Below are 27,744 nucleotides of genomic sequence, written 5' to 3'. Positions count from 1 at the left end.
ATGCACCAAGGAACATGTATTTATTTATTTCTCATTCTAGCAACAAGACAAACAAGTGTAACTCCATGTTCAACAAGTTACAGATGGCAGCAAGCCCAGGAACCTTTAGCATACCTATAAGGCAAGTAAAACAAATATTTCTTTATTGTGTGGGCATCAAATGTAGATGACCTGGAAAAACTCCCTCTAGCCCCTGAATAATATGTTATGTATGATGTGCAAAATGAACTTATCACCCAACGTATTTTCAGAGCTAACAATAAAACATTTAAATTCAAATACTTCAATAAAATTGGAAATACAAACCCTACACTGAGAGTTACCCTTAGCCAGTTCTCCAAACAAAAGATGAAGAAACAAAACCATGAACAACAGTACAAAAAAGAAAAGGTTTATCTAGGAAAACTGGATGCTCATCCAAATCACATGTCTTCTTCTGATTCTTGTTCAACACTTTTTAGGAGTCCCACTTCTGAGGGGAAGAAACTCTTTAGTTTAGACTTAACCAACCTGAGGAGAAAGAAAAGCATCCCTAGTTAGCTGGTGTTTAATATAGAAACCCAGAGCCATATGCATCTGTAATACAACAACCTCCTGATTTTTGAGATTGTTTGGGCAAATGAGGGGAGGAACTCAAAAAGAATAATCACTTTTATTTGGCTTTGGAGCCAACTGAAATTCTTCTGGATGAAAACAGGGTGTAAGTAAACAGATACATGGTGGCTTTTGTACACATTGCATGATTATTTAATTAGACATCAGAATATAACTTTAATTATATCTAAAATAAAATGAAGTCCAGATGAAACCAAGCTTAGTTGATCTTCTCTATCAAAGCCACACCTGGCTGTGTATTGCAAAAAGGTGCCCTTTCCTGTAAAGGAAGTGCATAAAGTCCTCTCCTTCCCTAGAGTTGGCAGCCCAAATCAAGCCTCATGTCAAGTCTGGGCTAAACTTCAACCCCCTGCTAGCCTCTTCAGTGGGTGCTTTTGTACAGAGCACAGGATGTTCCACTGCATGTGATTGGCTCTGTCCACCATAAATTGAGAAGTTAAAAGAGGTGAACTCCACACTTGTGACTGTTTTCATAGCTGAAAAGAATGTGTAGGTTGGAGGGAAGCAGCAGTTATAATTTTGAAATTGGAAGGTGTAGCTGAAGCTCAGCAAGTGCTCCACTTCTCTGATGTGAGAAAAAGAGTGTGTCATAAGAACTAGGCAAGGATTTTCCTATGCACGATTATTATAAACACATTACACTGTGATCATGTCAAGAAAATTTAGTTAACTTCCAGAAATACATAGGAATATGCAAACAAACTTGATAAACCCAATCACCAATATCACACTCCTTTTATGAAAACTTCCCCATGCACCTGCATCTTTACCCTTATTTTCTAACATCCTTCTTCTTCTGATGAAGGCTAGTCTGTCACAATCGATATGTAATGCCTTTACTTGTGCTCTGGCTCTTACTAGAACATACGTTTCATGAGAGCAGGAATTTCATCTTATTTACTGCCCTGACCCCCACCAGAGTCTGGAACAATGTCTGTAAATAATAGTAGCTCAATACACATTTGATAAATAAATGACCTTTGGAGCAATCTGCCAAGAGTTCATCTCGCTCACCAATTCATAGAGGCTAATTGTTCAGTCACTTCCAACTCAGCATTAAATTCTCCAGTAAGCAACAAAACAACAAAACTTGATTCCCAGTGTCCTCAGCCCTGCCAGCCACTGTTCTCCTGAAAGGCTAATACTCTCAAGCAAATTAAAGGCAGGACAGTGTTTGCATCATTTTCTTAAAACCGCACATTATTTCCACATTGTACAACTTTAATATATGCTCAATTAAATGGATTAAGTAATTGATTGAGCAGTATCAGTAGCATCTGTTGACTCAAGACCCAAGGAAAACTACTGGAAGCCATTTACCTTATTATTTTAGTTAACTCTTGGTCAACACGGTTCCCAATGTCCTCAACCCTGCCAGCCACTGTTCTCCTGAAAGGCTAATACTCTCAAGCAAGTTAAAGGCAGGACAGTGTTTGCATCATTTTCTTAAAACTGCACATTATTTCCACATTTTACAACTTTAATATATGCTCAATTAAATGGATTAAGTAATTGATTTATTAGTTTCATTCCTGATGACTCTTTTCGAAAACAAAAACATGGCTGCTTATTACAAATTAATTGTTAACATAGACCCTAGTGGTTCTTCCTGTTTCTCATTTATCCTCTCTGGCTTGCTTGTGCTGTTGCTACAAGCCACCATCCTGGGATATGTTCAGACACCTTAACCAGGCTCTATCTGCCTCCTGTAGCTATATGCAGAAATGGCCATATGGGGCAGATTGACCAATGGGGTAATAAAGAGGATGTACAAATAATTGCTAGTTACTGGAATGGTGCAAATACAGGAAACTAGTGTCAGAGTATGCCTATGCTTTTACTCCCTCATATGTTCTCCTCAATTAGTATGAGAAAGTACATAGCTGAGATAATAGGTGTACTTCCACGAAACCATCACATGACTGAAATTGGACATCCCTATTTTGTTCTTCAAAATTATTCATATGAATTACTGTTTGGAAAAATAAGCTGGAATTGGATAGTATTTCCCTACTTGTAGAGGTTTTTGAAATAATTCTGTGCAACAATGGGGTTTACATGAGAGATACACTAAAATATGCAATAAGATTTCCAAACAGTTCTCACCTATGAGCTATCATAATCAAGGCTGCAGGCATGGAATTGGATGAGGCAATCCTAAACCATTATTCTGGAAGGATGGGAAGTACAGCTTCGTTTTTCAGAGTTCCTTAACCCAGTTGTGCTTCCAGGGTGATCTCTGTGCTATATCAAACAAATTCTGATACAATGTTCTGACAACACATCACTTGTGGGTGGGATGCAAACCACTCTGCAGTGAAATCCTGACCAACAGACTTTTCAAGGCACCTTATGATTACAGGACTGGATTAGCCTGCCATATGACCTCATCAAAGGCAGTGCTGAATCTCCATGATATTTTTGGGCTTTTGCTTAAGTTTGTATTAAAATATGTCCAAAAAATTTAACTCTTGGTCTTATCTTTCTAAGAACAATATGAAAGCAAAATGGAAAAGCATATAATACATGATATCCTAACAAATGAAGCCTATATTTATGTAGGCTACATAGGACTATTAAAACAGCAAACAAGGGATTATTGAGAACCTACTATATGTTTGGCAGTGTTCCAAAGGTGTGGGACATATGTAAAGGGTCTTTTTCTCAAAGAGACACAATCTAGCCAGCAGATAAAACTAAGACACATGAGCTAAACGACACATGAGCTAAACATCTGAAAGATCATAATTGTTAAAATGTATTGTGGAGACTAAGTGCTATAAAATGTCTTGAAGAAAGATGAGCAAGGGCTCCAAGAATGATGAAAAGTGTGATATAAATGTGCATTTAATGTGGACATGTCATGAAGAGGGAACTGTGTGGTCAAAAGATGAGAGTAACACATGGGGATAGGGACAGGATGAAAAATAAGAAATGGAGCTTCCAGTCTCTAGAGAACTATAAGTGGATAGGAGTTTATTAGGGGTCAGAAGGTTTTTGAAACAGGAAAGGACAGTAGTCTTGTTTGGGCCCCAGAAGGGAGCTGACATGAAGTAGAGCATTTCCTTGAATGCTGGCACTGTTCTTGGAGGCTGCCCAGCCCCTAAGTAGATGGCGCTGAGATGTCAACCTAGAACAACAGGGGAAGAAGCCAAGTTTCACACAATGGCAGAGCCAACTTTGTCAATGAGCTCATGCACATGCTTTCAAGGAATGGAACAGGACTAACAGAAATCAGTCAGTGAGAAGGAAGAATTTCCTAGTACCCAAAGCACTTGGACCTCTAGAAGGAAACTACAAATCAAAGTGGGCTGACCCGAAGCCAAACAGAGACAAGAAAGCAGTTTCTTCACTCAGAGCCTCAGCACCAGAGCTGCCTTAGCAGGTAAGCACAAAGGAGCACAGGCCGGAGGGCTGACCTGGGGGCCACGTCTGGAGAGAAGAGTGGAAAGTTGGCGCCCACAGAGGCTGAGATGCCACTGGGCCTTGAAGCAGCTACTGCATTTCAGGAATCTAAAGAACCTGCCAGTGGGTAGTATCCAATATAGAAGCCAGTATTCACATTTATTTAAATCAATATTTAAATTTAATTAATTAAATTTAAATTTTACTTAATTTAAATTGATTGAATTAATTAAAATTAATGTGGCACTTGCTACATTTTAACTGCTCAATAGCTAGTGGCTACCATATTGAGCAAATGTCAATAGAGAACATGCAGGCATAGAACATATTAATCAGTGCTGAAGTCTAAAGGATTAGGCGCTAGAGCCTTTCTGCCTAGTAATTGGGATCAGAGAGGCCCACTGCGGTTTAGCAGTAACCTCTTTAGAGAGAGGAACTGTGCCCACTCTTTTCTATTCCTGCTCATTCTTCAAACTGCAGCTTCATTTTCAGTTGTGGGGAAATCTCCCTTGAGTTCCAATAGTGCCTTTATTCTCCTACTATTTCCATTTATTGCACTATATTTTGATTATCTGTCTCTCTAATTTAGTCCTAATTATAACACTAAAAATCCTCATGCTCAGGATCTATATTTCATTCATTTCTTGATACCAAAAAGGAAGGAAAAGGAAGAAGATGAGGAGGCCAATAAGAACAAGAACAATAAGAAGATAATAGCATTTATTGAGCTCTCATTATATCCTAAGCAGTATAAGTACATGATCTCCTTTATGTACTATTACTATCTCCATTAGTCAAAAACAAAACTGAAATTTAATGTGGTTAAGTAAATGGTCCAAAGTCCTTCAGCTGATAGATAGTGGAGCTAGGAATATGTGTTCTTATCAATTTATTATACTGCTCCTGACCCACTCATGAAACATTATAATGGGGTCCTTGTAAAAAATGTATTCAACTGAATGTTACTTTTAAACATATTATAGTCAATGCCAAATTAATCAGGCACTCAAATTCAGTGAGACACATGCATGTTGGTCAAAAACTGACTCTAAGCTTAAGAAGTGCTATAATTGCAGGATGTACACCTGGGGAACTGGAGGCCTCACTGTAGGCAGTGGGTGGGGAGACCATTCAGAAGAGCAAGTAACATATACAAAGAGAGACATAGAACAGTGCATTGACCAGTAATGCATGGGTCAAAAGAGCAGCATAGATACTGTTGAGGTATTCCAACATGATAAACGCATTTATTCCTTTACTGCGAACTTCTGTATTTACAGATAATTTTCTGTTATGCTACCCTGTCTTGTGGGATGTTGAGGAATGAAATACACACTTGAATTTTAAATTCAATGTTATTGAGTCTTGATGATCATATACCAAGAAACAGAACCGTCCGTGAACAGAAATCACTAACTTACCAGGTGACAAAGGCATAATTAGCTCCAATGATGATAAAGCTTACTGCATAATGCCAGCAAAAGCATATGGTGAGAAACATAATGTTGTCACTATCCATCAGCTTCCATGCAAGAGCCCAACTGGGCGAATACAGGACAGAATCAATCTGTAATTTAAAACAAAAAGCACATATTAAAATAACCAATCACATTCTCAAAAATGGTATCTTTCAAAATGCTTCATTCCAAGATGAATAATAACTAAGATAGCTCTCATTATCCAAGATGTTACAGATAAAGCATCAGGTTTTGCTACCTGTTTGATTAATAAAGACAGCATCAACTACATCACATTTTTGAAAAAAATTTTAAAGGACATGTAATAATAAATTTATAAAATATAAACAGCGATCATCTCTGAGAGTGGATAGACTTTCAGAGAATGTTGTAGGTGTCTACATGTGTAGTTTCACTCTGTTATTTCAAATTTAGAGAACAAAAAGGTTTTAAAATAAATAAATGTCCACAATTAACATTAGTTCAATATTAGTTCAATATTAAAAGACTGAAAGCTTTCCCCTCTAAGATAAAGAACAAGACATGTCTGTCTGCTTTCACATCTATTCAACATTATCATGACATTTTAGCTGTAGCAATTAAGCTAAAAAATAAATAAAAGGCAACCATATTGAAAAGAAAGAAGTAAAACTATCTATATTCACAGATGACCTGATCTTATATACAGAAATTCCTATACCAAAAAAAACTACTACAGGTAATAAATGATTTTAGAAAATTTGAAGGATAAAAAATAACATGCAAAAATCAGTTGTATTTCTTTGCTCAAGCAATGAAAAACCAGGCCCCACCCCCAATATTAAGAAAACAATTCCATTTACAATAGCATTAAAAATAATAAAATACTTAGGAATAAATTTAATCAAGAAGGTTGGAGACTTTTACACCAAAATTTGCACAACATTGTTGAAAGACATTGACGAAAACCTCAATAAATAGAAAATGATCTCATTTTCATTGGCTGGAAATCTTAATATTGTTGTGATGGCAATAGCACTCAAGGGAATCTAGAGATTCAATGCAATCCCTATCAAAATCCCAATGGCCTTTTGTGCAGAAATGGAAAAAGCTGATTATAAAATTCACATGGAATTGCAAGGGATACAACATAACCAAAATAAATTTGAAAAAGAAAAACTAATAGGACTCAGACCTCCTGATTGCAATACTTAGCACAAAACTATAGTAATCAAATCAGTGTGGAATTGGCATAATGACAAACATATAGATCAATGAAATAAAACTGAGAGTCCAAATATAAACCCATATATCTATGGTCAACTGGTTTTTGACAAGGATGCCAAAGCCATTCAATAGGAGAAAGAGTAGTCTCTCCAACAAATAGTGCTGACAGTTTCATATTCATGTGTTTACTGAGTATTGACTGTGTCTTTGGTCATCATGTTAAAAGAAATGAAAAAATAAATGTTAAAAAAAATAAAAAATAAAACAAAAAATTGTTTAAAAAAATAAACAAAAGGTCCGGGGAAAACTGGATACTCACATGTGAAAAAATGAATTTAGACCCCTACCTCATGTTCTTTATAAAATTAACTCAAAATGGAGCACAGACCTAAATATGAAAGCTAAAATCATATAATTCCTAGAAGAAAACATAGGGAGAAAGATTCATGACCTAGGATTTAGTGATAGTTTCATAGCTATGACACCAAAAGCACAATCAACCAAAATAAAACCATATAAATGAGACTTCACCAAAATTAAAACCTTTGGTACTTCAAAGGACGAGTGGAGCAATGTAGACCAAGGTTTTCTGTTTTCATGCTGCCCCTGTGCATTTTATTCATCAACCAATGTTAGAATCATAATTTTTCCTAAAATATCATATTAGTTGAAACAAATATGGGATACTTTATAATAAATTTTTCCTGCCCTTCTCTATATTGCAAAAGACAGAATGCATTCATTGTATATATTAGAGATAGAAAAATTAAATGATGCATGGCCCTGGCCACTCCGTCCCCAAACAGTTGCAAAGATGTCTGTATCACTGCTATTGTGCATCACCCACCAAGGCCTGGGGCCTCTGTCTTAAAAAAGGGCTACATCCTAAAGGGATGACCTGTCAACACCTCTGGCAAAAAGCACATCTGTCATTAAGTTAAAGAGTCTGCGATACTTAGAAACTGCAGGCAAAGAATGTCACCCAGCTGTTTTCTCTAATGCTTGGGATATGTGAGTGTCTTGAAATAAGCCTTTGTATACTGCTAGGAAAGCTCACTGTGGGGTCAACTGGTCAGAGCCCAGGTCCCTGAAGCCCCAGAAGGAGGCAAAAATTTCTGTGTCCTCTGCGCTTACTCTTTGGAATGAAAAGAATGAAACCCAGCTCACATAGTCAACTCCAAGTTCAAGGCCTTAGCTGTTTCAGCTGCAGTGTCAGGACACAAGATAGTCCTTCTCACATCCTCCTCTCACAGCAAATTCATGGAAGTTGACAGAGAAATTCTATGTCAAGAAAGAGCCCTTAGAGGTGGGGGTGAGTATAAAATATTATGGACGGCTCCCCTGTTCCCATCTATCAGTCCTACCATGTTCCTCCAATGCCATGCACACTATCTATCCACTCCTGCTTGGGAAGTTATGTGCTCCAGCTGCAGGACGTAGGGGTTAGTTGTAGGGAGTAAACTGGGTCCCCCCACATGTTGAAATCCTAATTCTCAGTGCCTCTGAATGTGACCTTCTTTGGAAATAGGGTCTTTACAGATGTGATCAAGTGAAGGTGAGGTCCTACTGGATTAGAAATGGCTTTAAATCCAATGAGTAGTGTCCTTATAGGAAGGCCATGTGAAGAAAATGAACACAAATACACACAGGGAGAGCATCACGTGACAGCTGAGGCTGAGACTGGACTTAGCTGCCGCAGCAGGAATGCCCAGGATTGCCTGCAACCATCTAGGAGAGCGGCGTGGGACAGATTCTCCCTCTGGAACCCTGAGAAGCAGCCAAACCTGCCAACACCTTGATTTTGGATTTTTGGCCTTCAGAAGGGTAAAAGAATAAATTTATGTTGTTTAATTCATCAAATTTATAGAAATTTGTTATTGCAGCCCAGGAAAATAATATAATGGTCAAGACCAAAATTAGCAAAAGAATATCACTCACCCTAAACCTCAAGCCTAGGCACATCCCACGGCCTTCTGATTTCAAGATTGTTCTTTTTAAGCACCAGAGGAGGCAAGAAAACTTCATCTTTCTCTGCTGCATCCCTTTTAATAAAAGGACTTGTTCCATAAAATTTGCATTCAGTCAAAAGGCTGCAGGCTCCCCACACATCTCTCAAATCTCAACTTGACTTCACCTTTTCCTGGAAGCTTTCTTTGCCCTCTTCCTCAGGGTTAAGCAACCTGCTCCTCAGGGCAGCATGTGCTTTCAAAACTGCCCAACAGTGAAAATTACTACATATCAAATCTTATGGGGGGCAGCTAATATAGTGTATAGAGATATGCATATAATTATATGTATTTATTTTAAAACAAAAAAGATTGAAAATAAATGAGATCAGCAACCAACTCAAACAACTAGAAAAAGACATGGAGAGCTTAGCTTTCCAATAAAGCAAAAACTGAAAGAAAAGTTGATAAATCCCTAATATAAAGCTTTAAAAGACTTCTATTAGAAAGCGAGAGATAAATCAGATGAAAACCAATTATGTATACAGAATATATTTTTTAAAACTCACACACACACAATTAAAGAGTTCTAAGTTAACACCTTGGTATCTTTCATCCAACCACCTACATTAAATGTTCTCATTCAACATTATCCAGCATCATCTTTCACGATCAGAAACTCTAGTCTTTATGTCGAGAAGCACTTACCACAATTTATCCTATGACATTGCAGCAGCATTGAGAGAGCATTCTATTGAAAATTGGGAAAGTCTCCATGACCACAACCAAGTAAATAAAAAACAAATAATCTGCCTTACAAGTTTTGAAAAGATTATTCTTAGACTTTTTAATCATCTTTTCCGCCAGCCAGGGACATCATAGCACTATGAAAAGCAGTACTCAAATGCTTTATTCTAAATAGATGCACATAAACCAACATAATAATTTAGATTCTTTAGAGAGTTAGTCTGAATTCCTAGGTCAGCCTCTCCTTCTGTTACATCTCCCTTGCATATTAATGTAAAAGTTGAGTATACTGGCCGACATATAGCTGTTTCTCAAAAAATAATAAATTCCTCTTTCCTACCTTCCATGTTTTTCTCCAACTTACTACCCATTAGGCTGTAAGCTGCTTTAGCAATAGGAACTGCTTCTAACTAAAAGCATCAGATCAGAGTTCCTATGTAACGGGTATTCAGGTGTGACATGAAAATGTGCACATTCCACTTCCTTCCCAGCTGCTCTGACAATGCCCCCACCAAGGCTACCGGGCTACTCTAAGAAACAGCACCCCTCAGATTCCCATGTTCTCATGACATGCAGCATGTTGGAGGGAAGTCTCTAGTGTCCAGAGCAAAATGCCCCATCAGATAAGGAGCAATTACAGGCAGAGACACCAGGTGCATTTACTGGAGAGCCCAACTCACCTGAAAGAACCAGCTCCCCTGAAGCATGGTAAGGCTTGAACGCAGAAGTTCCAGAAGTACATTGTTCTGCAGGAGGAACTCCATGAAGGCCACCAGGCCTGTCAAAAAGAAGACTAAACCCAGTAGCTGGTGCATAAAGATTTCCACCATTTTCCAGCCATGAGTGTGGTTGTGGAAGATAAAAGCTGATAGAGGGAAGAAAAAAAAGTTCGTCTTTTTTTTATTTTTATTTATTTATTTTTTTTATTTCGGCATATTATGGGGATACAGATTTTAAGGTTTCAATAAATGCCCTTTCCCCTCCTCCCCCCACAAGTCTGAGTCTCCAGCATGATCATTCCCCAGATGGTGCACATCTACGAAACGAAGGCCATCGCTGTTTCTCTCTCTCCCTCTTTCCACAGAATTGTGTATACACAAAGCACAGGTGTCACTGATTCCCAGGGAACTGCAACTCTGCAGCATTTTTGAAGTCATCATGCCTTTTTGGAGTGGAATTGTTGAGATATAACTCTGCTTTTCTCTTCCCCAACCTTTATTCTTTCCTTTAACACATTTTGACACTTTCAATTAACTATATTTCAAATCATCCTGTATGCAAGATGAGGAATAATAAGCACAAAGAAGCAGGGGAGCAAGAATTAAGATGACACACAGATGGATAAGCTGAATCCTCGCCTTAAGGAACTCAGTCCACTCACAGATCATAAGGGCGGACTCTGACGGGTATGACAAGATGCTCTGAGAAGCTGCCAAGAAATAGAAACTAACTGCCTTTTGCATCCACTGGAGAGATGCCACCTTCATCTTAATCCTTTTAGTTTGTATAAACAGAAAAGGATGTTCATTCAAAATATAGCAACATCCTGAGATAACAAGAATCAGACTATTAGTTGTTGGCACCCATCTTTTATCTAGCCCTTGGTCCCAAAGAGGAATGGGCAACAGTTTTATTTCAGATGCCAGAAGCAACGTGAGCAGGGAGTGACTGCCTTCTGATTAATTTGGGCCTTTTTAAAGTTCATGATCTATTTCTTATACTTGTAATAAACGACAATAAATCATTAAACACTTGTTTCCATTTCCCCTCCTAGGAACTCAGAATTGAACTAAAAATATTCTTTTAATTAACTTCTCAAAATTATGATCTCATAATTTTAGGTGGCTGAATTTTTTGAAACCTACTTATCACATAATGGCAGGGTTTTGCTATATCAATATGAAAAGGGCTAGTTAGTAGATGGTGGAATCTGTTCTGAGTGGTTCCCCATTTCAGGATATTCATGCCTCACTGTGTTCAGTTTTCACTTGTTAAAAGTAGAAAGAATGTTTATCTTAAGGACAACATAGACATAAGGAACTATTGAAAGTGGTTCTTTAATACAGATGTGAAGTGTGAAGAAACCACTTTGAATCATTGTGCTTGCCCAATTCTACTAAATGAGTCAGTAGGGAGGGAAGATCTTTGTCATCTGCCTAGGACACCCATTCTGACCCAGATAAATGGCCCTCTCAATCAAGGCTGCACCAAGACACCAAAGGTATATTATTATAATATACCTTTGGGTATATTATAGGGCTACACAAATGCCCGCTAATAAAGAAAGGTACAAAAAATACTTATACTTACCCTCCACAAATAAGGCATTTGACAACATTAACTTGGGTAAGGAGGAGGGAAGTGAACGGATGGTGACACATAGGATGTCTGCCACGCCCACCAGCCCAAAGAAGAAATACATAGTGAAATGATGCCAGTTAAGGAGGTGGTTCCACTGGCCCTCTTTAAATAAGGTCAGGTGGGCCCCTTCAGGAATAAACTGATGCACAGCCATGCCTGTAGAAGAACATTTAACAGTTTTAACAACCCTTTCCATAACTTTACCTAGAATGCAAGAAGATGCAGGAAGATCAGCTCATAGCTCATTTCAATCTACTGTCGTCTTGTGACATCAATTCCTCTATTTAGGCTGTTCCCCAACAGCTGAGCACTGGTGCTTTAGGGTTGTTTCAGAGGTTCAGATGCTGGTTCAAATAACCAGTTTTAGTCAAAGATAACCAGTTGAGTCAAACAGCTCTTTCAGATCTTCAGTGCTGATGATCTTTGTTCCACTGACTAAGTTCTACGGACTATTCAAATCTAATGACTAAGATAATCCTGAATAATTTGGGGGTATGAATATGTGATTAGTCCTATGGAGCCTTATTACTTCCTTCTTAGATATTATTATGCATGTTTGGGTAGCTGCCATGAAGTAGGTGGTGGCACTTGGTCCCAGAGAAAAACATTAAAGGGTTCAGCTTTTCCTCAGTTAAGGATAACTGAAAAAACCCAGATGGATAAGCATATGATCTAGTCAGTTATGCAAACAGTTAAACGTTTTAGTGATTCTCCCCTCTTTGTTAGTCTATAGAATTTGGCAAGGAAATTTCTCTCTTTGGAAACACCACTCTGTAATTGGAATGTCATAGCAAAGACATACAGCCATGAATAAAGCATAAAGAAATCTAATGGGAAAATGGGAAGTTTTACCTTTTATAAAGGAGAAACTACAGTGGAACTCTTAAAAACACAGCACATTTTCATAGAATCTTCATAGTCAGTGGAAAGACCTCAATAAGTCATGTTGCCTAACCTCTTGGTCCAATTTAGGAATCAAGGAAGGATGAGTGCACGAGGTAAGATCTTCTACAGCCTCTCAGCAATGATTTATTATTGAACCTTTTCCATAATCACTTCATTATTTTGTGGTTGTTTCCAAAATAGTTTTTGGTTTTGAATGGGTTCATTCTTTCAGGGATCAGAACAATAGATATAAAATGATTTCAGAAGCTCCAACCAATTCTATAAAGGAAATTTACCTTAACTGTGTAGGCAAGTTAACTATTGTGACTAATTCATAAATAGGCCTTTGTATAAACATGAATATCACCTTCCTAACAAATTATTAATATGTCAGAGAGAAAGTAAAATTAGAATGTGTTAACAGATTTTTTATTTAAAAATTTATTTGGCAATTTCTTGACGTTATATTGGATATTTTCTTTGATTGTGAAAATATCCATTAGGAGAAAATAGTACACAGAAATGGTCTACTCACCGGTTAAAGCCATGCCAACTAGTACAGTTCCTTCCAAAAGTTCTAGTCGATGGAATAATGCTTTGGAACCAAGGTAGAACGTCTGCTTTTGCTTTTTACAGACATATTTCAGAATATTCCTTGTGCTCCACCAAAGGCTCAAAATAATCAAGAAGGTTGCAGGGAGAGCATGACCTTTGAAATGTCCTGTAACCTACAAGAACATACAGATGATAAAAACAATTTCTGGAACATGGACAAAACATCACTTGTCCCCATAAAGTACACCATCTTCCAATGATCATGGATATAGCACTGATTCAGAGGATACTGTATCACTGGGGACAATAGTAGATCCCACTACAATATCAAAAATACCATTAAAAATTCACATTTGATAAGCACTTAACCATGCACTGGTCACTATGTCAAATGTTTCACATACGATCTCCAACCTAATTTTTGCAACATACCCATTAATGAGGTATTATTATGCCATTTTCCAGAGAGATACAGAGAGATACAAGTTAAATGCTTGCCTAGATAGCACAACTATTAAACAAAGGTTCTATTGTTTTTAACACAGAGATCAAAAGGATTTCTTTAAATGACAGTATGCACTTCACCATACAGTTGCCCTTCAAGCATATTAAAAGGAAAGTAATAGGAAAGTATTACCTTTATTTTAAAACTTGAAATGATGTGAAATGGCCTACAAAGTTTTTCGAGTAGATTATTTCAAACTATCAAGCATCCAGTGCAAGGAGGCACCCATTAGTGTTCATCCAATATCTGAGCTGCTCCCACTTTTCCCAGCTTCTCCTCCAGTTGGATTGGAACCCTGTTTGAATTCTGGCTAATGGACTGTGAGCAAAACTGGCATATGTCACTTACAGGCTGTAACAGTTAAGACTCTACATGACTCTTTTATCTCTCTCCCCCTGCGTTGGCAACTGTGGCATGGCATATCTATAATACAGAGCTGTACAGAATGCTCTCAATTCCATGAGGAGTGTTTTTCTTCCCATTTTACATTTGAAAGGACAGAGACTTAGAAAGGTTAAAAATCTTGCCCAGGTCAAGCCATAGCTTATAATTGGCATAGCTTATAATTGGCAAAGCTGGGGTCCAAACTCAGGCCTGTGCATCTCCAAAGACCTACCTTCTTTCCTGTCATTTCCACCTTCATGCCCCCAAACTAATAGTAACGACCTTAACAAGAACAATGAACAATTACCAAATGAGGAATCTGTATCAAACTGTGCTGAGAGCTTTCTGTGAGTTATCAAAGGAAAAGTCAAGAAAAATGATTGTGTCATAAAGACAAAACAGTCAGTTGTTTAGACACAGGTCACTCAACATATGGTGTACGGGCCAGCAGCTTCACCTGGGAGGGTTAGACCTCAGAATCTGTATTTTTAAAGATCCCCAGGTGACTCCTAAGCACCGTAAAGGTAGAGAACACAGAAGATTTTTGGTTTGCTTTTTATCTTTCCAAAGAGATGTTTTGGTAATGTGTAGGGTTGGCCTAAGATTCTCCACTTACCAGACCTTATAAGACACCAGTAAAAGATACAGAAGGAGGCAAGTGCCTCTGTTCTGTGGTTTGAGATGATGTCAGGGAGGGGAGGAAGCCCCTAATTACACTTTTGTGAATACTGCTCTTTTTCTTGGAGTGTTCCAGAGTGTTGGTCTCTAGGCACAAGTATTAGAGTCTAAATACACTGAGTGGGGGCCACTCCTTAACAAGATGAGTTATACTCAATGTGAGACTAAGTTAATAGCCCTATGAAAACAAGCATGAGATAAGCAATATTTCCCAAATTCAAGCAACATGCAGAACTTTTAAAGAGGAAAAAAGAATTCTTTCAGAGCCAGTATGTTGACTTAAGTTGCTTGTGTTATAACCTTTCTTAAACATTAAAAATATTTATTTAGACAACTATAAAAAATGAAACAAATTTATAAATTAATTATAAGCAAAACTATAAACCAACACAAATCAAATAAATTAATGCAAATCAAATATAATATTAATAGAAACTGATTTTTGCTAAAATAAATTGACTTTCACAGCATGACTATGGCACTGAAGGCTACAGTGTAATTTTTTTGTCCAAAGTATGTGCATTATCGTGTGACCAAAATTTATTAAATTCTCTGTTCAAACTAAAATCCACTGAAAGGTCATTTGGCATATTAAAGCCATCTTTTTTATTTACTAACCCTTTATAATTATTAATGAAGCAATGCTACTGTCCACCATCATGATCCTAAATACAAATGCAAACTCCAGCCCTGAGATCACTGGTTGAACCTTGATTTAAGATGCTCATCTAGATGATCCAGATATGCTTATAATATTTCTCAATCATTGTTGAGGTAAATGCAGAGTTAGACTTACAGACCTCTCTGTAAAGCTTATAGACTTCTCTCTCTGTTTCTCCCTTTCTGTCTAATCCATATTACTTATGGTTTGTGCACTAGGCACTTATGAAATGCTTTATATATAATGGCTCATCTTATCCACCCAACTCCCAGGGGTACAATTACTATTAGCCTCCTGGTATTAACTGATTAGGAAACTTAAGCTTAGAAAAGATAATTGACTTCTGGGAAAGGTTGCCACAGCTAGTTTAATGGCAGAGCGGGGATTTGAAGTTGGGGTCAGACTGACTCCAGAGCCTGTGCTCCTGCTAATGTGCTCTCACCCTTCCCTGGGAGACAGTGCCCTCAGTGTTTGAAGGACAGTAGAACTCGAGCACACCTGGCCCACAGTATCGGGGGTTTGGGACATCCCTGATAAAGATAGGGTCCCCTGGCAGACTGCGTTCCAAAGGGTGAGAGAAACAAAGACACAGACACAGAAATAATAGTTAAGAAAGCGGGGAGGTCATGGGGACCACCAGCTCTCCAGTGCCAAGGTGGCAGTGACTGAACTCCAGCACTTGCTTTTTATTCTCTTTGCTATGTTGCAAAATACAATGATCTCATGTGAAAAAATCACGAGATACAATGATCAAAGGTTTTGGGCTCCCCCCAAAATTGCAAGGTGTCCTAGCTAATTTCCTTCTCCTTTCTAGAAGCGAAAAACACATAATTCTTCAGTAGGCACAACCCTTTCAATCAACGTAGACTGATTTTATCCCAAGCTCAAGCTATGTACATGGAAATCAATCTTAAATGTCAGTAGCTGAGACCCATTTGATCAAAGAACAAGGAAACTTCATGCTTTCCACTGAGAGACTGGTTTTACATTAACTGAAGCACTGTTGAGAGAAAGGGAGAGAAGGAACTTGGCCCAGTGTTGAAACATTATGGAAGCCTTGAGGCCCTTCTGCCAGGATGACATATTGCAATCTACCTCTACAGCCATGAGAAGTTTTCATGTCAGGCCGCCTGTGGCTTTTCATGCATGAGACCCCTTAGGCTCTGCAGTTGGAGCATGCTTTGCTGTACTCCCAGATTGCTGATATATGTCCCCAAAGTAGGCAGTTAACATCTGCACTTATTTCAGGCTTCTGCTTAGGCAATTCCTTCACCTCCCTTCCTCCCACAGCCTCACACATAGCATCCCTAAGTCCCAGTAGTCTTAATGCCATCACCACAGGCGATGCAGGAAAGGAGTAGAGATATGGGAAGATGGCTGAAGGGGAGGATTTAGAGAATCTCAGCAAAAGAGGTTGGCTGTAGGTTGTGCTTCTCTGAAAACTGTCTCATTATCTGTAGAAGGAAAAGGTGAGGGTCAAAAGTGAGAGAGGCACAGCAGAGTCCTCCTCTGCAAGCAGCAGGCCGCTAGTAAAAGCCTTGCAGCAAGAAAGTTACATGGGCTACATGGTATTGCACAAAGATGAATTTGGCAGCCATGCACAGAATATATGAAAGGGAGAAAGAGGCTGGGGGCAAGCAAACCAAGAGGCTATTGCAGATGTTCATTTCTGAAATGATGAGTGTGACTCAGAGCAGGATGGTGGGAACAGCAAATAAAAGGACAAATGTGAGTGTTACTCACTACACACCCTGAAGGAACAACAGACCTGACTAGGGGACCTGCATGGTGAAGACTGTCGTCAATGATGGTTCTGAGACAGGAAGAAGAAAGGAGAAGTGGCTTCTGGACCCAGCACTCATCACATCCCTGCACTCTCAGGTCCTGCCTGTCTCCCTACACCACAACCTCCACAAAGTTAGGGATCCTGCTTGGGTCTGTCCGACCCATAGTTTTCCCCACAGCTTTCCAGAGCACAGACTTTGCTTTTGGGAGATTCATTAAACATTCACCGGCAGGCTGTTTCCTCTGCCTAGAATGCTCTGTCCCCACCTTTGGCTAGAAACTCTGTGTAGGAAATCCTCCCTCAGGGCTCAGCACAAATGTCTCTTCTTCAGAGAGGCTTTCTTTGGTCAGCTGATCTAATTAGGCCTTTGGTTTTCCTCTGCATAGATACCTGTCTTCACGATATGTATTATAATGTGTAATTTTATATTTGTTGTTCTTAAATGTTTCTTAAATTACATAAGCCATCTATCTTTTTTTTTTTTTTTTTTTTTTTGAGACAGAGTCTCGCTTTGTTGCACAGGCTAGAGTGAGTGCCGTGGCGTCAGCCTAGCTCACAGCAACCTCAAACTCCTGGGCTCAAGCAATCCTTCTGCCTCAGCCTCCCGAGTAGCTGGGACTACAGGCATGCGCCACCACGCCCGGCTAATTTTATATATATATATTAGTTGGCCAATTAATTTCTTTCTATTTATAGTAGAGACGGGGTCTTGCTCTTGCTCAGGCTGGTTTCGAACTCCTGACCTCGAGCAATCTGCCCGCCTCGGCCTCCCAGAGTGCTAGGATTACAGGCTTGAGCCACCGCGCCCGGCCTCCATCTATCATTTTAAATGTTCAGTAGTCACAGTTTGAAAGTAAGAAGAAATTCCATTATCCTGAGCTTCTTCTTCAACATTTCCAACACAACCAAAAAAAAAGAAGCCCTGCAATCTGACCACATCTCTCTCTAGCCTTGTCACTGACACCAAAGACCTCCTGGACACTCCCCCACAGCTTAGGTAATTTCAGCGTCCGTGATGATGACCTGTCCAGTGAAAAGTTCCTTGGTTATTTGACTCTGCAATCTTGATGTATATCCCCACCTCAACCTGAGCCATGCCTGGAACTTCTTGGAATCTCAGAGAAATGCTGTATGTCATAAATAAATGCTAAATTGTCCAACTGCAATCTCTTACCTTCTCCTGCTGCCCTGTGCTTCAAAGACTTTGAAGACTTTGGAGTCTTATCCTCTTTTTAGCCCAGCCTGTGAACTTCTTCTTAGCTTCATATTCTTCCCTACCCAGCCTAGACCCAACAACCCTCATTTCGGCTACTTGCTTGCCATCCACATTCTCATCCTCTTGTCCCCTTGCCACCACCTGCACAACCCAGAATTTGTTCAGCTGCTGAAGACCACCGCAGGAACTCCTGGGGCCAGTCAGTCCACTGTCACCACAATCACGATCTCCAGCATCACCCTCACTCTTCAGCTTGTCTTAGAGTCATGTAAAGAAGGAAGTCAAGCAAAAACATGTTTTGGTTAAATTGTCAAACTCGATCAAGTCTTTTAGTTTCACTGAGATGTTGATGCTTGTATCTAGGAGATCCCGAGACAAAGGTAAGAACAACCTTTGCCTCTGACCCAACGAGCAGCAAGGTTCTAGGTTTTATTTTGAAATATTTCAAAAAGTTTAGGGGGTATGGTGTTTTTTGTGATGTGGATAAATTGCATCTGCTGAAGGCAGAGTGACAGCACTGTTACCATTGTTCCATTGATGAGATCACCATGCTTGCTCGAGGGAGTTTCAGAGGCTTATGGAATCAATTCCTCACCACCTTGGTGAGGTGCTTGGTGGTAGCATTTCTCACAGACCCCCTCTTGGATCACTGTGTCCTTGGACAATAACCTAAGTGAGCCAAGGGTCACTTGTGCACGGAAGAAGAAAGCCTGCTGTTCACTACTGCCCTTTGCTTATGGCACCTGCCCCTACCCCTTGCATGGCTTCTAATCAATGCAATGACCTCTTTAAATGCAGTTGTAGAACTAATGGCCCACCCCTTGGGCCAGGTGTCTACCCTTGGTTGAATCACCTCTAGGAAAGATGAAGTCAATGTGAAGAGGTTCCTAACAAGAAGGGTAAACAGAGTGACGTGTCAATGGCTTAGAAGAAGGGGACCTGCACTCCAAACATGGCTCTGTCCCTAATTTGTGTGATGCTTGGAAAAGCCTACTTCCCATCTCAGGTTTTCTTGTTTCCTCCTGTGTAGAGTGAAGTCGTTCTACTGAGTGGGTGGAGGGAGGGAGTGCGACTATTAGAAACTCTAGAATCTAAAAGGAGAGAAGCATATAAAGTATGAGAAAGGATACCTGCTTTCTCTCTTTTAACCTTCATACAACCTCACTTGGTACTAGCCATGTTTCAAGTATTCAATGGTCACAAGTGGTTGGTGGCTACCATATTGGACCAAGTAGATCTTTCAAGGTGCCTGATATATATAACTCAACTAATAATGAGTTCATGGAAGAAAAAGGAATGGAAGAAGGGATGAAAGAAAGAAAAGAGAAAGTTAGAAAAAAGATAGATGGGAAGGAAAGAGAAACCAGTATCTGTTGAGTACTTGCTATGTTGGACTCTTTCATTTATCAATACATTATGAAATTTAATTCTCATATCAACCCTGGGGAGGTAGGTATTATTAGAATCACCTTTATAAATAAGGACACTGGTTTGGAGATCTCATGTCACTTGCCAAACATCACACCGTCTTCCAAATGGAAGATGCAGGATTCAGAATGCGATCTCCCCCACCATCCTAATGCACTCACAGAAGCCATGCATAACAAACTTAGTCAAGCCAGACTGCCATCAAGATTTCACTCTCCTCCAGGTGAAACTTTCCAGGGCTCCTATAATATATTATTTCAAATCCCACAGACACTCTCCTTCCAAAAGTAGGGTCTGACCATTACAGGCTACTGTGAGAGTCTCCTCTCCTCAATTGATCCTCATCTCATCTGCTTCTGCTGCCCAATATGGCTCTGCTATGACCAAACCAAATGGAGGCACTTGAAGTTCCCCTAGCTTTCCAAGTTCTGTACAGTTTTTCTCCCTAGCTCTGTACAGTTTTCCTGCTGCCTGGGGCCCATTCCTTCCTCATCCAATTCATACACATCCCAGATAACTCAGTTGAAAAAACAACAACAACAAGGAATAAAAAGAATGAAGAAAACATAATCCAAGAATCATCTCATCTCAGCAAGGGAACCTCGTCTGATCAACTCTCCAAGTATGAGAACCTCTCCTTTTCTGTTTTCCTGAGACACTGTTCTGGAATTTCTCAGGCATACCACCATTGTTTGCTTCTAGGATCTCCCTCAATGGATTGTGAGTTCCCAGAAGGCAAGGACTATGTCTTTAATCTTTATATTCCTGGTACACAGCATTTATTGAATAGCATTTTCAAACAGTTAAACAAGTAAATTAATGAATGGATAGACTAATGAGCCCATAGCCCTGTTTAAATGTAAGAAGCACCACCTGGTACCACATAGTCCAAAGGATTAAAGGAGGACTAGAGTGTCCTCTGCAATGTCTGCCCTCCACCCAGACCAGGTATTCAGGTGTGGATCATGACCCCATGAGCAGACTCTTCCAACAGGGCACCCATGATGCCTCCAACCACTGCATAACAGGTGATGTTCTACACCACCCAGAGGATATAGCAAAGCTGGTAGGTCAGGAATATGTAGAACCCAAGTGAAATACTTCACAATGTGGTAGTGTAGAGAGAAACAGCACTAAGAATTAGGATGTGGCCACAGAACCAAGGAGCCTGGTCATGCTAGCCTGGATGGGACTGGGGACATGCAGTGTTGGTAAAATTCTTCTTACCCCCTTTTCCAGAAGGACAGTTGGTACCAGAATGCATGAAGTGATGGACATGACCACATAACTTACATCTCTCAAATACAATTCTGGGCAAGAATTTCCACCCTCTGGGTACACTTTGAAAGATATTTATGGAAGGAACTCTTCGATGCACTTGAGATCGTGGTCTGTGCTAGATCTTGGGCCAGAGTTTCTAACCTTTGCTGCAGCACCCTTGTGCACCCCTGGTGAGTACAAGGGTGCCAGAGGGAAAAAAAAAACCACCTAAGGCCCAGGAAAAGCCACGTGAGGGTCACACTGGCAAGGACTATAGTAGCTACACCTCACTGGCCTATTGCCCTAGGAATGAGCCCTCCTGTCTACATAAATACTGCCATGTCTACGTATACTGTGACATGAAAAAGATTGGGATGCATTGAGTTAAACTACAGGGGATGAGTGAGCAGTACCAGGGACTTAGGACTTCTGAGAAAAATTTCATTAGCACAGGGCCAAAAGATAGAGGGTAGTGAATGTGACAGCAGCCACAATTGGATGAGGCAAGCCTTGCAGGATTCAGTCTCTCAATATGAGCACAAGCCAAGGCCAGTCTGTGTGTGGGGGTGCTTCTGATGTTTCAGATGGAAGATGGAATGTTAGGACCATGAACCATCAAAAATAAATGAATAAACAACAAATATTGTAATGAGGTTCTGGCCACCCAAACAGTTTCCAGACCAGCCCTACCTGTCACCACAGCTCTGGCTGGCATTGCTGTTGTCCTATCCCTGAATGGGCAAAAGAAGGCCCACCCAGATGGCACAGAGAGACATGGTGTGGATGTGTGTCGATGTGCTTAAGCAGGTGTGGCACTCCCACGGTCCTTGCCAAGAAGAACCTACCTCTCAGATCCAAATCCAGAAAGCTAATGTCCACCAGACCCTGCCTCAGCCAGAGATTCAGCCTTGGGCCCCCAACCATCAGATTGCCAACAGGGAGCTCAGCACATGGAAGAAGGAACTTAAGCTCTACTGTAACCCAATTAAAAGGTATCCAAAGTCCTCTGAAGAGCTACAATCACTGAGCTTTACTCTGAGCTTCTAAAATGGTTCTTTAACACTCTGAAAATGAATGGAAAGCAGATAGCGCCCTTCATGGAAGCTAACAAAACATTCATCCACGCATCAGCCACCATGGGCCAAGGGAGACTAGGTATCTCCTGGATGCAGATCCCGTCCTCATACTGCAAAGGCAGCTTCCAGGTCCCACCCTGGCTGGGACACCATGGTGTCCTTGACTTGCTTTCTCCTGTTCCCATAGCTCCTGGACCAAGGCAGAGAAAGAGAGTGGCTTTTATTGGTGATGATACACTCTGCTCCCACTATCTTGGGACGGGAAATGGTGAAGGCAGAGGCTGCTGTTGCCCAAAGAGGTGAAGTTAGGCTGGAAGCCTGTGCTTACTTGCTCCTCAAAAGGAGGCAGAAAAGACTAGAAACAGAGCCCAGCTCCACAAGGGGCCATATCTAGCTGAACATGCAGAGGTCCCTGTGGGCTGTGCGGGGCAGGGATACAGATGTTATTAATAAAAGGCTTTGGAGGTAGATGCCCAATGTGTGAGGCTACACAGCTAATAGAGCAGAAGATATCACTTTCCAGAAACCGGTACGGGCAGCACAGAGGGGGCTCACCAATGTATCCTTCATCTGACATCTACTTGCATATGAACACAGTTCTAAAGGAAAACCCTAAGGTCATATTCTGTGCTACCAAAAAGTTATTTTCATGAGCCAAAAATGGAGAGGGAGAAGTGAATAAACATGAGGGAGGATAAAAGAGCAACAGGCACTGCTGGTTGGTAGTAACGAGAAGACTCTGTCTGCCACTTGTGTTCAGAACATTTCAGGGGAGCTGATTCTCAGTTAGACTTTTTCTCATTGCTTATTAAAAACTCTCTCAGTACCCCACCCCATTTTCCTGCTTCACTTTTCCCTATAATATATACTCTTTTAATATACTGCATGATTTACTAACTTACTTTATTTATTGCACTTCCTCCTTTCCTAGATGAAAGCTCCATAAATGGAAGAATTGTTTCTATTTTTCTTCACTGCTTAATCCTTAGATCTTAGAACTGTATCATGTATATAGTAAGTGGTATAGTACCTAACTGATGAATGAATAGATGGATATATGGATGGAGAGATGGACAGATGGATGGATGGATGGATGGAAAGGATGGATAGAAAGAGTAGATAGCAGTCCTTATGCTTTAGTTTCCATATTTCTGAAGGTCTCAGAGGGAGGAAATGCTACAGAAATCATGTAAAGCTTTTAGAACACATACCTTCAATATCTACTCTGCCTATCCAACCACAGTGCTAGATCCTAACATAAAATGAAATTAAATTTCCACACAATCAGTAGAATTAGGCTAGGCTTAGCTTTGCCTCAATCAGCTACAACCCACAATAAGTTACTTGCACAATGTCACAAATACACAATAGAGTCAGGATTCAAATTAGGTCTCTATGAACCAAAAATTCTTGTTCTTTCCACATTATTATACCAAAGGTTACTTGAGAATTGCATAAACTAACCTTAGGCTGTTTCAGTTCAATTCTCCCTTCCGAGCCATTCATCATCCTTGGTTGCAGTAGATCAAGCACCTTAGAATTGTGGCAGAAGGAATAAGAAAGCAGCAGCCAAAATTGGGTCTTTGATTCTTAGGTGATGCTGAAAAAATTCAGGAATAAAAAAAAAAATCAATAGGCTGAAACTTGCGATCTTATAGTCAGTTTCAACACACACAGACACACATGTGCACGCACCCATACTCATGACAAAATCAACTAGTAAGAAAACACAACATAAACGTAACCCACTTTTACCTTTGCCCAAGTTGCCCAAGGATCATTAGTACTGAGGAACTAACACTCCTAGCAGATACTGCTTAAAGCTAGAGGAAGGCAAGTATATTTCGCCAGCATCAGCCTTGCAACAGCTCCAAAGGAATCTCTTTTCTTCCTCCCACTCACATGCTTCTTGCTGGGCGTTGTACTCACTGGCAATGGCCTCCGCCTCCACCCAACTTACAGAAACCTGGCCCATAGACCATAAAATGACCAAAAAGGAGATGAAGGACTACCAACTATGGACATATTTACTGTGCATCTCTACCTGGAAAGATAGAGTCTGAAAGTAGATATGGTCTAAGTCTATAACCTAGACTAATTATAAAAATTGAAACAAATTATATAACTCAAAGTGCAAATGTTAAACTGATCAAACTCTAGGAGACACAGTAATCTGAAAAAATAAAACAATTGAGAAAAGAGGGTTTTTAGGAAATTTAGGGTTATGGAAAGCACCACCCTAAACTTAAAACATTAGCATCATGAAAGGGAGCCAAGTCCATGATGCCTCTTCCAGAGATCTCAAGCCAGCTGGAGAAAATATTAGGTCTGACACAGTGTAGAGATTCTTATGCCTAAATAGACAAGATGTTTGGAAAAACACATAGCACATTGTATATCCTAGCCACATGTGTGCAAGGAAGGTCCATATCTGCCCACTAGAATTCTGGCAAAAGTCAAACTCATATAGGTACTATTTTCACAGAAATTATCTGTAATGAAAAGAAAAACATTTTTTATTATAAATTATACTTTTCTATTTCAAGTTGAAACCAGATAAAAGTCAAATTCAGAATCTCTGCAGTGTAATTGGAAGGGCAATAGAAGGCTAATAGAACACACTGGCCTGTGAGGAACTTCAATATTTCAATACTCTGTGGTTAAGTTACTGCCATTAGAATAACTAGTATGTTAGATAACAGACTCCAGTTAAAATTTGTACAATACATATCTGGGTAGAGGTGGAATGTGAGCATTAACACATCAGCAAGGAGAGCGTGGAATCTTGAGAATTAAAAATATAGAGTCAACAGTGGTATCACAAGAATATGGGTCAAAGCTAAAAGGCCAAAGTCATGGGGTGTGTACAATATACTGGCTGGTAGGAATCCAGGAAATGACAGGAGTGGACATCTAGGGCTCTGGATCCTAAGCAGAGGATATGAATTGTGCAGAGTGTTGTGAAGCACACTTCAGATCAAGAAATGCCCTTGAACTTTGGTTCTGAGACAGCATTGATTGAGATCATATGACTAATTTAGTGACAACTTTTCAAGAAAAAGGAAGAAAAGACAAAAACTTAATTATAAACTTGTATAGGAAGATGCATATTAATTTTAGAAAAATTTATTTTTATTTTTTTTAATTTTTTTTATTTTATTTTTTTTGAAGATGTGAAATAGGTTGATAATTTTAGAAAAATTTAAATAGTGATATTTGAAATAGGGTAATATTGCATGTCACCTATTGAAAGAACCTGAGAGAATATCACCATTGCCCTGGATTAGACATTGCAGCCAGAAGAAAAAACAACTGTGAGTTTGCAGAGAAACTTGATACTCAGAAAACAGACAAGGAACAGTGAATGTATAGGTAAATAGCCCAAGAAGAAAATTCAGCGTTGACTATTGAACTGATAAACACATCTTAAAACATCATTATTATGCCCACTGTTTCTGTAATCATTAACTGAAGCTTCCAGAAGCCTTGCCGCTCTTCTTATTAACACAAGTCACCTAAACCTCACACCCCAGTAACTTACCAATTGTACATCTCAGTCCTTTCCACTCTTCTGTACAGACACACCTTCCATTTTTCCATGTTGCACCGTTCATGCAGAACTCTGTAAGGGTGCTTGATGGGGGAGCAAATGTTCCAGAGGAAAAATTAGTAACAGTATAGTATGTGAACTGGCTGATTAGTTCCTCCTTTCATGCCTGTGGCCCCCTCTGGACACCCTATTCTTTGAGACACAATAATATTGAAATAGGCCAATTAATAACACTAAAATGACCTCTAAATGTTCAAGTGAAAGGAAGAGTCGAGTGTCTCTCACTTTTAATTAAGAGCTAAAAATGATTAAGCTTAGTGAAGAAGGAATGTTGAAATCCAAGATAGGCACAAAGCTAGGCCTCTTATGCCAAGTTGTAAATGTAAAGGAAAAGTTACTGAAGGCAATTAAAAGTGTGTTCCAGTGAGCACACAAATAATAAGAAAGCAAAACAGCCTTACTGTTTATATGGAGAAAGTTTTCCTAGTCTGAATAGAAGATCAAACCAGAAAAGAGACATAGATCAATGGAACAGAACTGAGAACCCAGATATAAAACCATCCTTATGTAGCCATCTGATATTTGAAAAAGCAGACAAAAGAAAAACACTGGGAAAAAGAATCCCTAATCGATGGAAAATTGGATAGCCATATGTAGAAGACTGAAACAGGATCTGCAACTCTTGCCTCTCACACACACACACACAAAATCAACTCATGATGGCTAACAGACTTAAATCTAACACATGAAATGATAAGAACTCTAGAAGAAAACATCAGAAAAACACTTACAGGCATCAGGCTAGGCTAAGAATTTATGAAGAACACCCCAAAAGGCAATCACAGCAACAACAAAATAAATAAATGGGACCTGATCAAATTAAAAAACTTGTGCACAGCCAAGGAAACTAGAGCAAATAGACAACCTACAGAATGGGAGAAAATATTCACATGCTACACATCTGATAAAGGGCTGATAAACAGAATCTATATAGAACTCAGGAAAATCAACAACAACAAAAATCAAACAACCCCATTATAAAGTGGGCAAAGGATATGAACAGGAACTTTTCAAAAGGAGACAGACTTGTCACCAAGAAAAATATGAAAAAAATGTTCAACATCTCTAATCATCAGGGAAATGCAAATCAAAACCACAATGACATGTCGCTTAACTCCAGTGAGAATGGCTTTTATCAGGAGGGCATCTACACAGGTGGGCAACTCTGCATGGGAGGTCAGTGCCAGAGTTGAGTGAAGAGGGTGTCCACGTGGAGTGGCAGCCTGGAGTAGGAAGTCAGAGCCCAAGAGGGGAGAGAAAGGTGTCCACGCATGGGTGGGGAGTGGTGCTGCAGGTCAGGGATTGGTAACATACAGGATGATGGATCAAACGGGAGTATATAAGCATAATGGGAGCCAAGTTTCTCACTCTAGGAGAAGAAGTCGCAAACATGGAAAGAGGAGAACTTAGATTCCATAAGAATTTCAAAACAAGTAATCAGAAATAAGGAGAAAGAAAATATATATGCTGTTAATTCTGAAAGAAGCAATATGCTCTAGAGAAAATGGCTGTAAGACAAATACCTGAATGAAGTCAGCAACTTCTTTCTCATTCAAAAGAGGAAAGCTGTTAGGACTACTACAACAAAGCCAACTATTTCAAATGAAGGAATGTGATATTAGCTCTTCTTTCCAATACTTGAACTAAACAATTTCCATTGTGCCTTTAGAAAGAAAGCTCACAGTCTTGGATTGTCTCACAGGAATCTGCGACTTACATATATTAAGTATATCTATATCATATATATAATGTGTATATAATATAGTTTATATAATACATACTGTATTATATATTTCAATATATCCAATATATAAATATAATAGACGCAAAAGTGTGTAATAATATATAAACATACAAATCTGCATTTGTGTGCATTTATGATATATATATATCACACATTTACATACATATATTCTCTAACTCTGGCCCATTACCAAGTCTGGATGTGGTGACAACCCATTAA

At 39.5% G+C, this 27,744-nt stretch overlaps 1 protein-coding gene across 1 annotated transcript; it reads right to left on the bottom strand.

Annotated features, from left to right (window-relative positions):
* Positions 1–422: 422 nt before the first annotated feature.
* LOC105857854 (transmembrane protein 45A-like) lies at positions 423–24,146 on the bottom strand. The gene is made up of 7 exons (XM_012740546.2): positions 24,074–24,146; positions 18,504–18,664; positions 13,158–13,350; positions 11,687–11,893; positions 10,057–10,241; positions 5,442–5,587; positions 423–510 (listed from the first exon to the last, which is right to left on the bottom strand). Exons 1-7 carry the CDS (start codon positions 24,144–24,146, stop codon positions 423–425), a joined length of 1,053 nt encoding a protein of 350 aa, XP_012596000.1.
* Between the last annotated feature and the right edge of the window lie 3,598 nt (positions 24,147–27,744).

Source organism: Microcebus murinus, chromosome 1, assembly GCF_040939455.1.
Source record: "Microcebus murinus isolate Inina chromosome 1, M.murinus_Inina_mat1.0, whole genome shotgun sequence".
Taxonomy (NCBI): Eukaryota; Metazoa; Chordata; class Mammalia; order Primates; family Cheirogaleidae; genus Microcebus; species Microcebus murinus.
Note: the sequence above shows the minus strand (reverse complement) of the source record. Positions and strands in the feature narration are given on the sequence as shown.